The sequence below is a fragment of the Protobothrops mucrosquamatus genome, unplaced genomic scaffold (genome assembly GCF_001527695.2).
Source record: "Protobothrops mucrosquamatus isolate PMUCROS unplaced genomic scaffold, P.Mucros_1.0 scaffold1011, whole genome shotgun sequence".
Lineage (NCBI taxonomy): Eukaryota > Metazoa > Chordata > Lepidosauria > Squamata > Viperidae > Protobothrops > Protobothrops mucrosquamatus.
This window is the reverse complement of record NW_015387247.1, coordinates 1-16,943: the sequence shown is the minus strand read 5'-3', so window position 1 is coordinate 16,943 and position 16,943 is coordinate 1. Positions and strand designations below refer to the sequence as shown.

The 16,943-nt window shown below is 38.2% G+C and overlaps 1 protein-coding gene across 1 annotated transcript in view; it reads left to right on the top strand.

The window, feature by feature from the left end:
- The window catches only part of LOC107290942 (3-hydroxymethyl-3-methylglutaryl-CoA lyase, cytoplasmic-like), a gene marked incomplete at its 3' end in the record, with an annotated part of 46,128 nt that extends 29,992 nt beyond the window's left edge, over positions 1 to 16,136 (top strand). The window contains exons 7-9 of the mRNA XM_015819888.1: positions 974 to 1,037; positions 2,826 to 3,014; positions 16,011 to 16,136. Coding sequence (XP_015675374.1) covers positions 974 to 1,037; positions 2,826 to 3,014; positions 16,011 to 16,136 — 379 coding nt within the window. The remainder of the gene's footprint in view (positions 1 to 973; positions 1,038 to 2,825; positions 3,015 to 16,010) is intronic.
- Positions 16,137 to 16,943: the final 807 nt, after the last annotated feature.

Genomic DNA, 16,943 nt, shown 5'->3' with positions numbered 1-16,943 from the left:
AAAGGGCAAGTAGAGTTGGAGACTATACAGTGTGTGTAGCTGCAACAAGTGTGGAGGAAAGACAGGTGTCAGACATGCCTTCGATGAGCATAGCTAGTATTTTAATGGCAGCTGGAAAGATTGAGGTGGCTTGTAAAATTCTAACTATAGGTTCGAAAGCAGGAAAACACGCAGTGAGTCTCTGACTAGGGAGACAGAGAAGATAGCTGCTGGTTAGCTGATGTAAGCTCCTAGAAGCAGGTTGTAGTTTACATTTTATTTGCTATAGTAAGGATGGACATAAGGTTACGTAGAACCTACAGATAGATCAACAATGTTCTATTAGTCCTGCTCCCTCCCAGTATACTGGGAAGAAGGTAAAAGGAACAATTTTTTGCATGGAAGACAGTTCTTGAATTCGAAATAAATTCAGAGTTCTTTAGTTCTGTAACAATGAAATAGGTTATTGTCAGGATTCTGTTAAAGGATGGGGCAAATTATGACAGGCCTGGAGTCATCAGCTGCATGTGATTCCCATTTATATAACACGTAAGTATTCTGAGTTGGGTGGCTGCTTTGGCAATATCCTGACTGAGGTCCACTGCATGAGCCTTACATCCTTGTATCAGCATATCACTTCTCGAATCATTCCCAACATTGCCAGATTTATTTTGTGATCTCAGTACAGATAATATGCTGGTTTGAACTAGTAGAAGTCAAATTGTAAATATAAATGCATCTAGTTAAAAATAAATGTGATAAGAACATTGGATTTATTTTTCTGCAGTAGTTTGTATTTAGGCATATGGCATATTACTTGTGAGCAGGTGGCTGATAGATTGCATTCGATTTTATCAGTATTATATTGCAGACTAAATTTGTCTACCCTTACATTTTTTTCTAATTGTACATACCACATTTAAAACATGATGGTTGCTTGTGAGAATTACTATATAGATGCCTATCAACAGTGTATCTCTTTTCCTTGGTTTAGGTATGTGTCTTGTGCATTGGGATGCCCTTATGAAGGACATATTCCTCCAGCTAAGGTTGCTGAAGTAAGGTTATTTCTTCTAAATTAAAACCAAAGCAGAATGTGCACGTATTAAATATGCCTCTACAACTCCTTGTTCTTCAAAATTTGTAGGGATAGCTGCATGCATGATTGATTCCCTTGCGATAATTAAAACAGTGAATACAGGAATATGCTTGACATATTTATTTATATATAATGCACTTTGAAATGACACTGCTAAGAGAGGTACTTCTAATCTTTAAATCGGTGTCAGTTTTTCTCACTGAAGGAGAAAAAAACATTTACATTTCAGCTATATAATTATTTGACTACATCCTGTCTATTAGCTGTATTAGACAATAAGTAGCCTCTACCTCCAGTCCAACTAGCATGAGCCATAGCTATTAGCTGCCATCAAATATACTATGTGTGTATATTTTCAGAAGCAAGAATAACTGTCAGTTCAGATAATAATAGAAGCATCAGTTCCCACTGTGTCTTAGTAAGCCAGAAAGTAAAACATATGGTGGGGATTTTCTTCATTCGATGCAATAAATGCGCCTTCCTAAACATGTCATGAACACTTCTGCTCAAGCCAAGATTTAGTCTTAAAGCTGATAGAATTTATACAGTCTTGCCTTTTCTATATTTGAGGACTAGATGGACTGCAGAAGCAATGAAAATATGTTTTTAAGTCTAAGAACCACCCATATGAAAAAGAATGTGTGTGTATATGTTGATCTCTGGAATAGGAATGGTGAAACAGCAGAGCGCGTGCCCCCCCCCCACTGATTCATCACTATTTTGTTTCTTGGAGGACAACCTTTGACCTGCCACCCCAAACAAACAAAAGCCTCATGCTGAGAAAAGTAGTCCCTCATGCTCTACATTTTTTACATGAGTTTATTTCCCCTCCCCTCAAAAAGAGGAAAGGGATGTAAATTCTGAATGCTTTTTTAAATCGGAATGAAGACTAAAAATACAAATCAAAATGTACAACCTCTTTGAAGTTATGATAGGCTCAATAAAAGTTAGCTACAATCCTGTCCTCAAAGTTAAACTGTTGTACCACTTGTGTGGTCGTGAGATCACAGTTTGGGCTCTGCAGCTGATTCGCATTTATGATCAGTTGCAGTGTCCCATGGTCATGGGACTGTGTTTTGCAATGTTTTTGGTCACTCTCCAACAAAACCTGTCCATTGGGTAACCTGAATTTGGATTTTGCTTAACGGCCCTGGTGATTTACCTAACAACTGTCATAAAATGGTTGTAAAATTGAGCTTCGTCTGGGGGTGACTCGACTTACGACTACAATGACTTACAACCAAAATTCCAGGCTCAGTTGTGATTGTAATTCGAGGACTACCTGAATACGGAACAGGGATCTGCTTTGGCTTTCATTTGTTAAATACACTGTAATATCAGATAGGCCTTTTCCCCTGTCTTAATTGGTTTGGGCAGACTAAAACCTAACAGAATGTCCTATTGTTTGGTCAAATCTCGATTTAAAAGGCCCACAAGGTGACAATGTGACATGCATTTGTAAGTGCAAAGAATGATTTGGCAACTTAGATCTGCTTTCCTGACCCCGTGCCTTCCAGCCCCCTTGTGATTAAAATTCCCAAAATTCTAAGCCATTAGGTTTAGATGCTCCAGAAATCTTAGAAAGAAGATAGAAATGAGCCACGTGAAGAGAAAAATGAATGGGGTTCCTAATACCTCTGAAATTCTTCTTTGGCACATGTGAATTTGTAACCTTAAAGTAGACCGTTGATATTTCCCTTGCTACCTCTCTCTTATATTTGAAAGAACTCTGTTTCTGTCTAATCAGGTCTCGAAAAGGCTATATAGTATGGGATGCTATGAGGTCTCCTTGGGAGATACCATTGGAGTGGGAACCCCTGGCAGTATGAAAAGAATGCTGGAATCTGTTATGATGGAAGTTCCATTGTCCGCTGTCGCAGTGCATTGCCATGACACCTACGGCCAGGCCTTAGCCAATATTCTTACAGCTATGCAGGTAACTTCCAGCCTCTGAGTTCATCTTCACGACCCTCATTCATCCATGTGCTTATGTAGGTTGGAGAAAAGAAGGGAAAAACAAACACAGGTATGTGCTGAGCTGCTCAGTTCTGGGAGGGATTTGATGCTATACCTAGGGCCTGGGATGTGGGCTGAAGAGGCAAGATTATCATGTGGCCTCCTAATTGTCTTTCACTTGCGACGTAGCAGTTTAGAAATCTGTTTTCTGAATATACACTTCATTACCAGAAGAGAGAATTTATGCGCTCTGCAAATTCAGGTATTCTTCAGACCCCATTATTGCAGGAGGGAATAAAATTGAGGTAAGCATTTTAAATAGTCTTTGAGAAAAAGTCATGGAACTTCGTTTTTATATATGATAACTGCAGTGAAAATATTTGGTACTATCTGCAGTGGAGATATGGCTGGTAAAGGTGATGGGACTTGCAGAGATGGCTAAATGGACTTTTTTGATTAGAGACAACATCTGTATTTATTGCTGACTGAAATCCTCTTATAGACTTTCTGCATGAAACAGAAAATGGACTTTTGATTTGTGGTTTTGATGATTAGAAAAAATTAGTTAATGGAAAAATAGAGCTTGTAATCATAGAGTAAGATAATTTTGTAATGCTACTTGTATTTTCTGCAGAGAAAATTGGAAGTTTCTTTTTATTTTTATCTTTTCATACGATTGTCTTTTTATTTCTTTCTCTCCCCCCCCCCCTTTGGATTAGTTTTGTTAGTTTTTATCTCCTTTTTAAAACACATACATACACATAAACACATACACACACACACACACACACACACACACACACACATATATATATATGTATGTATGTGTGTGTGTGTGTGTGTTTGTGTGTTTGTGTGTCTATAGTAATACCCACATGTGTATACACATACATAGATACATATACAGACAGACAGATAGAAAGATATACTCATATATTCATGAATATGAATATGAATATGAAGTAAGTAAATCTGACAGCAAGATAAATGTTAAAAATAAGGGGCGGTGGACGCTAGGGCTGCTGATACTATTTACATCATCCAAATCCACAGGAGAACATAAAACTGGAATCCAGATCTCCAAAAAGGAAGCAGCACTTAAAGGTGATATTTGTCACCCATATATAATTTTGTGTCTGTGTATATGTATTTATGCTGTGAATATAAATCAGAAGTTCAAGAGTTTAAACAGAACAAAAATAAGATAAAGGACATTAGGCAGTCTTCCATGTTTTTCACAAATAAGTAGAAATTGTAGTGGCATGGGACACAATGAAATGATACTTGGATGTTTGGAACTGAGAAACTATTCTGAAAAAAATCGATGAGGGCAGTTTTCTTTCCTTTTTTGAAAGAACAGTAACAACAACAACAAAATATAGGACAGGAAAAGATTGAGTGGCTTTTCCCTTGCTATATTTCCTAAAGCCCCTTCATCACCATCATCAATCATCATCAGCTGCCTGTCTTCAAAATTACTTTCAGATCTCTGAAGACAATGTATCTGCTTAATTTATCAGAAGAAACAAATTAGGAAGATATTTAGAAGTTTATACATGAAATTTCTTATTAACTTAATTATAAAAAATAGATATTGTTTTCTATTCAAATGGAGGAGCAGCTTTCTGTTGACATTTTAATTTTTTTTCTATAAATGTTGTGCCCTACAGCATAGTAGAGTAGCTGCATCTCCATTACATTTTCTTTTCTAATAGAAGCACTCAGTTGTCATTTATCTTCTTGGGTCTGATTTCTGGAATTGACACTCTTTTCAAGCACCTGGTATGTGTGATTTTGTTTTAATTAACTCATGTCTTGGGCACACATGAGTTAATTAAAACGTTAGATTTTTGTTTGCAAAATGTTTGTAATTTTTTTTACAATTTTTTTGCATTTTTTTAAAATGCAGAGACATCTCTGAGTTATCTTGAAATTTTTTAATCAAACAGCATATTAAGGAGAGGGGCAAATTTGTGGTGTTACCTGCTTCATGTCCTCATGCCAATCGCATCTTGGTTGGAAATATGTCCTTTTTCATCCTCTCCCTCTGTTGCCTCTCTGAAAAACTTCCTGAGTGTCAGCTTCCAGCAGTTCTAGCAAGCAAGCAAAGGTAGATTGCTGGCCATTTATTTATGACATTAATATGAGTGCTCTTCAAAATCCAGTAACTCTTGTTTTTTAAAGTGGCCGTGCTTGCTTGTCTTCTATATTGTGGGCTAAGTGGTGAGAGAAAGACCCTCTTATGGCAGCAGATTATGGTATTGAAAAGGGAAATGTACTATAGAACATTGGTGGGATCAGAAGCACATGAAATAACATTTTAAGATTGTAAGTAATGCATGGTTACTGCAGGAGAATGCTGAGGAACATAACTTCAGGGTCTTTTTCAAGGCCAACGCAGTGGCACTGAATGCTGGTGTAACTGATACTGATCTTGGCTTTGACCAAAGCAGCAATACAACTTCCAAATTTTACAATTTGTGGGGGCGGGGGGGAAAGGTAATAGAAAAAGTCAGGAAAAGAAGGGAAAATATTGGTGGAGCTGTTTCTTTCTCTTCTTTTTTGGGTGGTGTCTATTTCCTTTTTAAAGTTTTAATGGTCGTACGAACAGAAATGTTGTACAATATTGGAAAGAAATGCAAATGGTAAATGGAAAAGAGCTTCCTGTTTGGAAATCATACCAGGAAGGTAGTCAAAGTTTTGATCTGCTGTGATTCTGCTTCTTTAACATGTTTCTTATAGAACCATAGAAACTGAAGGTGAGACTTCCAGTTTTCCACTACTAAACTTAAAAAAAAGGAATAGTGGGATAAACAATACAGATCAGATATTTTTGGATATCCATTATTAATAAGGGCAATATATATATATATGTCAGGAATGAAAGAAAATTTCAGCCCCCAAAAAGCAGTATGTGTAACAGGGCTTATTTTATAAATACATATGGGTTCTTGAGTCCAGCAAATGGAATTCATTCAAAGTAACATTTCTGAAAAAGATCTTGTTAATGTTGTTAACTTGATGCTCAGTCTAGAAGAAATAAACTGTGAGCTTCTCTTACTGATTCTAGTTTATGTTTCGTTAATGGATTTAACTCTCTCTCTCTCTCTCTCTCTCTCTCTCTCTCTCTCTCTCTCTCTCTCTCTCTCTCATCATATATGATATGATGAAATATATGATGCATCAAGAAATTGACAACCTGAAGCTTGACGTATGATTAACCAATCAGTGGGCAAAAATTAGTTTATTTAGCTTATTTAAATTGTTTTTAAGCCACTTCCTTAAGCCAACAGTGGACAACCGCTATCCCTCAGATGCTGCTGAACACAACACCCATGGGCAATAGTAAGAAGTGCTGGGAGTTGTATTGAGCAGTATCTGGAGGGTCATAAGTTTGGTGTGAATTGGACTGACAAGCTGAGTAGGTTTTGTGGGCCTTGACATTTGACAATAAATCTGGAGCTCACAAGAGGGGTTTTTTTGGAATGGATGTAGGGAGCTAAACCAAGTGTTGACAAGAAGCTTAAGTTTAGCACAATACTTTGCAACTGCAGAAACTTGGCAGCAGTTATGGATCATTCTGTGTGTACAACCTGATTCCAAGTGCTCGGTTTGAGAATAAGAAGAGAGCTGGCACTGGTTCAAAACCTCAGTAATTTTTCCCTACCGTTTTCATGTTTTGGAATGTAACCTTCTACAAGCATCCGTCAAACAGGCAGGGGAGTTGCCATGTCAACTAGGTATAAGAACTATGTGCCATTTAGAGGTGGAAATCCAGAAGCCTTGTCTTCATTGAAGAAAAAAGGGTGATGTTAGAGATGACTTTGGGCTCACCATTTTAGATAGCTCTTATACTCTGAGTTTCATTTGGGCTTTGGTAAATTGCTTTCTACTGGCAGTCATTTCCATTTCAGCTTCTCTAATTAAATATGTAACTCTGAATTTTTCAGCTCCTTGTAGTCAGCCAAAATCCATCTATCATTGCCTGCTTTCCATTACCAGAAGGAATCGTTTGATTTTCCCATCGCGGGGGGCTGGTTTTGAAAAATCATTTTGCACTTCATAAAGAGTAAAGAAACTTGGACTTATGTACTAACATTCATTGGTAGTTCTCAGCACTCCATTGGCCAAGTGAGTTTCAACTGAATTAATGGTTTGTAAAACTAAGACCCAATTATGAAACGTCTTCTAAGATTCTTCCTCCCTTAGGGTAGTGTCTAAATCTCTGCATGTGTGGTTTGCAATCCGGCTTCTTAGTTCAGAAGTGGTGCTGTAGCATTTTTCCTAATAAGTATGTCCCACTGACTTTGAAAAATACATTATTAATGTTCCAATTTCAAACAGAGATGGAATGCCTCCATGGTGGAAGCACACTATATGTGTGATAATAAGCTCCATCATTTCTAGATGAGAGAAAAAACAAGGGGTTGACCAAGGATCAGTGCTCAAAGTAATGAGAATCCTAAAATGAAACAGATGCAAGGGAGGTTTTTCTCTCTCTCTCTCTTCATTTTCAAGCGACTTCCTTATTTATTATATTTAGTAAGGCATAGTTAGACTCTTACCAGCAAAAGTTATAACAGTGCAAGAGCAAGCTTGGCTACAGAATCTCTTTCTTGTCTACTTCCTATTCTAAGAAAGTTATTCAAGTTCTTCTGAACAGAGCATTTAGCCACGCATACTAAAAAGCAGAGACATCACCCTGCCAACAAAAGTGCGTATAGTCAAGGCCATGGTTTTCCCAGTTGCAATGTATGGATGTGAAAGTTGGACCATAAGAAAGGCTGAGGCCTTTGAACTATGATGCTGGAGAAGACTCCTGCGAATCCCTTGGACTGCAAGGCGTTCAAACCGGTCAGTCCTAGAAGAGATCAACCCNCTTTAGAAGGCCAGATCCTGAAGTTGAAACTCAAATACTTTGGCCACCTAATGAGAAGGAAGGACTCACTGGAGAAGGGCCTAATGCTGGGAAAGATTGAGGGCAATAGAAGAAGGGAACGACAGAGAATGAGGTGGCTGGATGGAGTCACTGAAGCAGTAGGCGTGAGCTTAAATGGACTCCAGAAGATGGTAGAGGACAGGAAGACCTGGAGGAACATTGTCCATGCGGTCGCGATGGGTTGGACACGACTTCGCAATTAACAACAACAATAAGAATAGGGTTGGGTACATTACTTTTCCTCTAAATTCCTTGGGTAAGCCAGGGAATTTAGTTAAAGAGAAGAGTTGATACCAAATTCTGCTTGTTAGGTGCTTAAAGGCAAATAGCACTCTCTGTTTGGTGGTAAGTGATCAGCAGAGTTGCCAATCCCACAGAGCAGTGTTTCTCAACAGTGATTAATATTTATATGTTACTTATACGTAAGGGTGTAGGTCTACACATATGTTGTATATAGTATATTTAAATGTGTGCTATGTATGTGTACACTTTGAGAGCAAGCAAGTAAATTTCATTTTTAATGTGTGCCATTGTGCCCACAGTAGCAAAAATGACAAAAAAGGTTATCTATCTATCTATCAAGCTTGAGAGCTTTAAGAAGGATAGACTTCAACTCCCAAAATTTCCCAGCCCAAAATTCTGGGAGTTGGAGTCCACACTTCTTAAAGCTCCCAAGCTTGAGAAACACTGCCATAGAGAATTCCCCTCCCCTCCCCCCAGCTTACTCCTCCACATACTGGTAGGAGGTATTGAGAGGCATGAATAACAACTTCTTTTTAACAAATTTATAAATAGGACTAGACACGGTGATCATTTATTAAGTTTGCATCAAGGATGAAACAGCCAGGGGAACCTGGGATAGAAAGGAGCTCACTTTCACTTGTTGAAAATAGACAGTGTCTGAACAATGCAGTTAGGAGGAGATAATACAGAAATGTTATTTGGGGGCGAGTTTATATTCATTAGAGAAGAAAGAGAGGATGGGAAAGATAAGCCCTTGAATAGTCTTCAAGAAATCCTTGAATGGCCTTGAAGAAAGACGTTGAACTGAATGGAGAAGGCTTAGTTCAGTGGTGGGCCACCAAAACAGGCTTATATTCTTAGCGAATGAAATCTCCCAGTCATGCATTGCAGGTCTAAGCTTTGGCAATATTCTGTACTTGTTATAAAGTCTGAGTTTCTCATCCTTTCCATTTCTTTACAAACCTCAAGTGGAAGAGATTCACATCTTCCCTGGGCTTAAGTAGCTTATTCTGTTGAACCATTGCTGCTATAATAAATGTTATTTTCTTGCAATCCAATTCAAGTTGACTGTATCCAGTTGCTTCAGTGTGAGCTTCTCTGATATCATACTAAACAGCAACATCCCACTTCTCTTCATGAAAAACTAATTTCATATTTTAAGAGATAAGTTTTAACATCTTTACTATTACACTCTTTCCCATTTAAAGTGTGACTTGAAACCAAGAGGGAGGCATGGCTGGATCAAACCAAATTGTACGAACCTAAAAACCCTCACATTTCTTATCATGCCAGTGCAAAGAACAGATATCCAACTTTTTAAAAACATTCTTTGGGGAGTCCAGTAAATATGAAACAACATTTTTATGAACTAGCTGCATTTTTAAATCGTAAAAAAGTATATTTTACGTTCCCTATTGAAATAATTGGGGTTTTGAAATGCATTCAAAAGCAAGAAAACAGATGCTATAGTTTGAAGAAGAAAAAAACATTTTAACTTGTGGTTTCAGACACAATATTTGTGTACTGATGGAATAATAGTAAACTGTATTACAAAACATTGTACGAGAGCGAAAGAAAAATATTTAAAAGAGGGAATATAACAAAAACCCATCTCACTCTCATGTGTCAATAATTTAGCGTAGCCCTCCCCCACCCAACCTAGAGTTCTCCAGATGTTTTGGGACTCTTCCCCTTCCAGAACTCCCAGCAACATGGCTGCTAGCCATCTTGGCTTGGGCATACTGTGACTGGTAATCCCAGCACATCTGGAAGCTGTCAGATAAAGGGAGGCTGGTTTAAGTGCAGTGCAGAAGAATATGGAATCGCTGCAGACTACTGCCATCCCACCTCATTTATGCACTAGCATAAATGATCTGAAGTTAATCCAAAGACCGAATTCTGGTTTAAATGCATTTGGCAGGCTGAACTTGCTGAGAAAAAAGAGAGAGAGAAAATCAGCGAAAGGAAAGCAATTGGTGGAGCCCTAGAAAATATTTTTGAAATTGTCCATCTGAGGTCTTTTGATAATTAGAGGTTAGCTGGTAGAGATTGACAAAGGAAATTATCGTCAAACGTTTATACAACGTAACATGTGCCCAGGACCATATCCGATGCTGATATTACTGAAACCAGAGTCCGGAAATGTACACTGGAAACAAAATTTGTACCTTTCTGGGGCCAACCCAAACAGCAATTACAGCTCAGTGTGAGAGGCATCCTAAAAAATACTACTGCCTATCAGTAGTTCAACCAAGTCAGCACTTTGGGGTAATTGCAGGGGAAAGGGCTGAAAAACATTACGCATCTCAGCAAGAAATGGCCCTTTATGCCTTTAAAGTGATCCTTGATAAAAAAAAACAATGCCGGGGTCAAAAGAAGGCTACTTTGCCAGTTTTGCTCTCGCCATGGGATCGGTGGACATCTGGTTGAACTACGGAAGCTGGAAAACGGCTTTAATACTCTCTTGACAGTAAAACGGACATGTGGAAAACATTCTAACCTGTTAATCTGTGGCGCTCCTGAAAAAGAAAAGGATGGGGGGACATTTGGCTTTATATTTTATAATGATAAATAGCAGGTCTCTGAGTCCAGCTGGCATCAAAAAGAAAAATAATCCTAAATATAGGACCGGTCACTTGTGTTAACTCTTCTGATGGGCTAAATGACAGAAGTAATAGGGAACTTCTATCCTCACAACGTTACAGATCTGTTTTACAAGGCTCAGTTAATTCTGTTTGCAGAACAGTAGAGCTTCTTCCTCAGCCTGAAGTGATGGAGACTGCAGGTCTTTTATCTGTTTACTGAGTCTAGTCCCGCTGAACTTAGTGGGACCTAGCTTTGGACAGATGTGCAAATCATTGCCTTGCAATTACAGATAATCCTGAACTTATGCCCACAAGTTGAGTCAGAACTTCTATTGCTAAGCAAGGCGGTTATGAAGCAAGTCAGGCCTGATTTCACAACTTTTTTTTAAAACGAATCACTGCATTTGTTAAGTGACTTGTGCAGTTGTTAAGCAAATCTGGCTTCTACCCCTTAACTTTGCTTGTCAGAAGCTGGTTGGGAAGGTTGGAGACAGTGGATCACATGATCCCAGGATGCTGCAACCTCGTAAATACGTGCCAGTTGCCAGATGCCTGAATATTGATCACATGACCATGGGGATGCTGCGATGGTCATAAGTGTAAGGACCAGTTGTAAATCAGTGCTATTGTAACTTCAAACAGTCACTAAATAAATAACTGTTAAGGGCACTACCTGTAAATATAAATAGTAACTTATCCTGCCTTTCTGTAGTTCTAGAGTAGATCTAGACAGTTCATATGTAGCTTGATGAACTGTTTAATTTATTTAATTTTAGTTTTTTCCCCCCTCATTCTCCATCCACCTTCCCCAAAACTATTCTGAAGGACTGATAACTCTCTAGAACAGAGTGAGATAGGATGCAGAAGCTGGGGAGCTTGAAAAAAGGAGTTGTCTGATTTAAGTAAGATTTTCTTCCAGTAGAACTTCATGATAACAGTTCAGAAGTGACAACAATGCCTATTTTTCTTCTCTTACTTAGTTCTTAGCCCTGCCTACGGTCTGGGGATTTCCTGCTAGTTCACCATCCGAAGACCAATCAGATTTGGCCCTGCTTAGTTTTTTTCTAGATCAACTAATTGTTTTCATGAGTAGAAAATTGCTAAACCAATCACAGGTGTCTCTCCTCCCAAATGTATGCAGAGCGTATTGTACGTGCAGATCAATTACACAGTTTGCTGAATGAATGGTATTGTGTCCTAATGCGCAAAATAACAGTTTGAACATTACCATGGGGAAAAATGATAAAAGTTACCTAGCCTTATGTTCTATGCAGCGATGTAAAGCAGGAAACAAAGATCAAAGCTATGACCTAATTGAATATTTTGAAGCTAAACTATTGGTTATATTATCCAAAACATAGTCCAAAATGGAGTGATCAGCAGTCTTTGCCAGAATGTTTTTCTACGGTCAAGATTTCATTATTAGACAAAATAATCCTGGAAACAGCAGAACTTTTACTACAGGGGTGGCCAACCTTGGCAACTTTAAGACTTGTGGATGTCAACTCCCAGAATTCCCTAGTCAGCAAAGATTGGACAGCCTTGATTCAGTACATACCGCAAATCTGTGGGTTTCAAAGGCAATTTGCCCAAATGCCTGTGAGTCAGGACCTTCAAAGGAAACCTAATAAACAAAGAGCAAAAAAACTGTCCTTAAAATTGTAATCTTGGAGTTCACAGTTTTTGGCCTTCAGCAGTAGAGATACCATAAGTTGGCTGCAAAAATTAAGAGAGACAGAAGATGGCAACAATAAGATACCAATAATTCTAGCTCTTGGCCACTCTCTAGTCCAGGGGTATCAAACTGCCAGCCCGGTGGGCCGGATGCGTCATGCCGAAACCGCGCCCACCCCATTGCCAGCAATGGAAAAAAGGTTGCGATACGTTGCAACATGTCATGTGACGTTTCGAGTTTGACACCCCTGCTCTAGTCATTCATTATTCAGGATTTTTTCAGAACACAGATATGATCACTTTTACAGGCGAAAACATATTGTGGCTTTAAGGAAAGAAAGTTACTTGCTCTTATGAGCTGGAGCATAGCTGCCATATTGGGTGTGAGAATGCTTGGCCTTTAAAACCTGCATGCATGATCCAGCTAAAGTTTAATAAAGCCATATCAAAGCTTCTTTGCCAATTGTGTGCTCACCATGGGATCAGTAAGGTAGATTCCATTCGGTAATGATGTATTTTTTAAAGATGTATTTATTAAGCTTGTAATAAATTATCCTTTCATTGCCCCAGTAGGTTTGTGCAGATAAAAATACATCATATACTGCAATTTGATATTTTAAAAATTTTGAAAACCCCCCCACCTTTTATTGTGACTTAACTTTTAGTTTAAAAACAAGTAAACTCAAAATCTTAAATATAATCTTCCTGTTATCAGAATTTATCAAGCAAAAAAAAAAAATAGCCCAGCTTAAGGCAACAGTGCCACCAAGTGTTTAGTAAAAGAATACTTTTCACTTTAAAAAGTAATTATACTCTCATTTCATGTACATCTTACATGTATGAAATTAACACTAAATTACAAAGAGGATACAAATATAGCCTCCTTAAGGTAATTTATTTGGGTGGTGTTTGATTCAGAATTTTAAGCACATTTTCATATCTGGGTTTAAGCTGTATCAGACCTAGTTTTTCTTCGTGAGCTCTGGGCAAAGCACTCAGTAGGGTTACTTTGCAAAGTTGGTTTAATGCTCCTTGAACCATCAGCACAACTATGTCCTCTGGCAGGTTGTCAACATGTTAATATGTATGCGCAGAAATTCCATCCACTGGAATCACCACCAATACCTCCCAAAAATGTGACTATGCCTAGAGACCACAGGGGAAAAAAAATCTTCAAAATAGTTGCACTCAACATTGTGGAGAATGTGGCTGCTTCAGTGCTTTAAGGAGAGATGCCTGACTTGTCCCAGTGCATTTTGACAAACATCCTGTCAAACCTTTTTACACTAAACTTTTTTATATTAAAACTTGTCAAGTACACAATTTGTTTCTCATTCTATAAATAAAAACAATTAAAGGCAAGTGTTTATTCTGCTGGCTACTGCTTTTATTCCAGTGGGCTCAAAGTTGTTTATCTAAAACCCTTGATCAGCCAAAATCCTGTGCGCTGAGCTTGCAGCACCAGTATACACTAGTTACTTCTGTAGATAAGCAGTGTCTAATGTCAGCATTGCCTATCTGTATTTCCAGACTGAATGGGTAATTTATTTTAACCTTTGTTGGCATCTTTCTATTTACTCTGTGGAATTTGTGTTTAGCAGAGCATGTCTGTGGGAGTAGAATCTAACTTTGGAGACAGTGCTCTTAGAGTATTTAGAGAAAGAGATGCTTATGGTTCAAAAGTATAAGTAAAGTTTATTAAGGAAATTGTGCTCTGGGTATACATGGCTCCATTTCAGAGCTTTCTGTCCTCCTGATGGTAAAACTGAGAAGGAAGCAGACAATACTTGATTCTTCCTGCAGAAAATAGATTGAAGGGAAGAAACTCAGTCCACCAAGGGACAAAAACCCAGACAATCAATGGTCAATGATAAATGGTCTGTGATAATAGTCAATAAAATGTGCAAAGAATTTAAGCTTCTGAAGCGGAGGATTTCCAATGTTTGTCTAGCTGATAAGACACATCATTGAATGCAAAACAGCTGAAAGTATTACAAAACAATATTATTCAGCAGTCAGGTTTCATAATTAGCTTGGTGTCAATAGATCGGTGGAACTTACTCAGTGTAATGATAGATGTTTTAGGCTTATATATTTCAAACAGTAGCTCCTTAGATCTCATGGGAAAACACATTTGAAATATGGATTTTAAAGGAGAAGCAGTTAATGTCACCTGGATTCTGTTTATTTTGTGACAAATTGAAGTCACTTTTAACTGGGTACTTATTGTGGAACTGGTTCTATAATATGTAATTTAATTTTGTGCATTTTAATAACTTTTCTTCTTACTGCTATTAATTTTTTATTGTTTGCTTTTTCAGTTTTATGCATTTTTTCTTATTGCTTTTTATCATGTGCTTCTGTTGATTATATTGCCTGATTTTATGATTAGAATTTATATTAATCTGCCTACATTTTAAAAGAACATGGGATATTATTTTAATGCTTCATTGTATAAACCTCTAAATCTATTTTCCATGCCCACTTTAGCTTCAGAAAAATGCTTCTCACTGTGGATAAGTCTGACAAATAGCTTTTTTTCCTTTTTGATAATTCAGTATTTGGGGGCTTGTGTAAAATTTTTATTTTGCCTTTTGCATCAATGTGATGTATGCCTTGAGTTATATAAATGTAAGACTGCTCTACAGGTATAAAATGATTTTAGCCTATATGAGTTCTATAATGTATTATTATCCAAACATGAGCCGCGTTCATAAAAACGTTGGCTATGTTATATTTGAACATGAGGAAATTAATTGTAATCTCAGAGACATCCATTTTAGTACTTCAGGTTCCTAGTTGTAAATAGTCCTATGTCAAATTGATTTTTATGGGCTTCCTTGATTATAGTGATTGAGTTCCCAATGAAAAGTGTCCAGATGCTATGACTGTATTTTATAGATGGCATAACTGGAGTGTGCAGCAGTTTAAACACAAGGAATACATTCACCATTATGGGTGCCAAGAAATCAATTTCCCTTAACTGTAATAGAGGAGACATGCCAAAGGTTGCAACTGATTGGGGGTGACCCGTTTCACAGATACCTGAAAAATGCCTCTTATGGAAGATTAAACCTACAACACCTATCTTTTGTTTGTGTCTTGAATTCAGGCTATAGTTATGAATCCTTAGATTGTGGAAAGGTGAACAATGTCACGTTTTCCTCTTGTGAGACTTTAAATTCCTCTTTTGCAATAGAGGATCTCGAGCTGTTATCTGATCAGTCCATGCCGATTGGTAGAATCAGTTTGTAAAAGATACAGCATGTTTTATTTTGAAAAGAGGTATATTGGCACAGCGTGGCAGCTGTGTTGAATGTTTATCTAAAATGAGCCAGGTATGGTCAAGGTTAAAGTACAATAGTATACAATAAGAGTAAAATGGCATCTGGATTATTGAAGGAAGGCATGCTCAAATATAGATTACAGAAAGTGCTCTTAACCATTTTTGTAGGCAGGGTGCCCTAGCATGCATTTTGAACTGGGGACTAGTTTTCCGATGGAATATCTTTCATTAACTGTCATTGTGTTCTAGATGGGAGTTCATGTTGTGGATTCCTCTGTTTCGGGCTTAGGAGGCTGCCCGTACGCGAAAGGTGCCACTGGAAATGTGGCCACAGAAGATGTGATATACATGCTTAATGGCATGGGGATCAATACAGTAAGCTAATTTCCATATATTTGTTCGATGCTGTGTAATTGCTGAAATTGAGGGTCATTGAAATAGCACATGTGTCATGCCTGTTATATTGATTTCAAATAATATAATGCAGGGGTAGGCAACCTTGGCTCTTTTATGACTCGTGGACTTCAACTCCCAGAATTCCTGAGCCAGCATGGCTCAGCTTGGAAACCTCTCCCTTTCCCCTCAGCATGGCCGGCTCAGGAATTCTGGGAGTTGAAGTCCATGAGTCATAAAAGAGCCAAGGTTGCCTACCCCTGATATAATACATTACGTTGTTTTACACCATGTATAAAAAGGCTATACAAGTAGTCCTCGACTTAACAACATTGCATTTAGTGACCAAAGTTACAACAGCACTGAAAAAAGTGACTTATGACCTTTTTTCACACTTACACCTGTTGCAGCATCGCCCTGGTCATATGATCAAAATTCAGACACTTGACAACTGGCTCATATTTATGACGGTTGCAGTGTCCCGGGGTCACGTGATGACCTATCTGACAAGCAAAGACAACGGGGAAGGCAGATTCACTTAACAATCTTGTTATTAACATAATATATCTGCAGTGATTCACTTAATAACTGGCCGTACGGGTCTGGATGGGGAGGAACAGACTCAGACTCAACCCTTCCAAGACCGAGTGGCTGTGGTTGCCGGCGCCCCGGCATAGTCAGCTGATTCCATCGCTGTCTATAGGGGGCGAAACTTTGGCCCCCTCAGAGAGGGCGCGCAACTTGGGTGTCCTCCTGGATCCACGGCTGACACTGGAAGATCATTTGTCG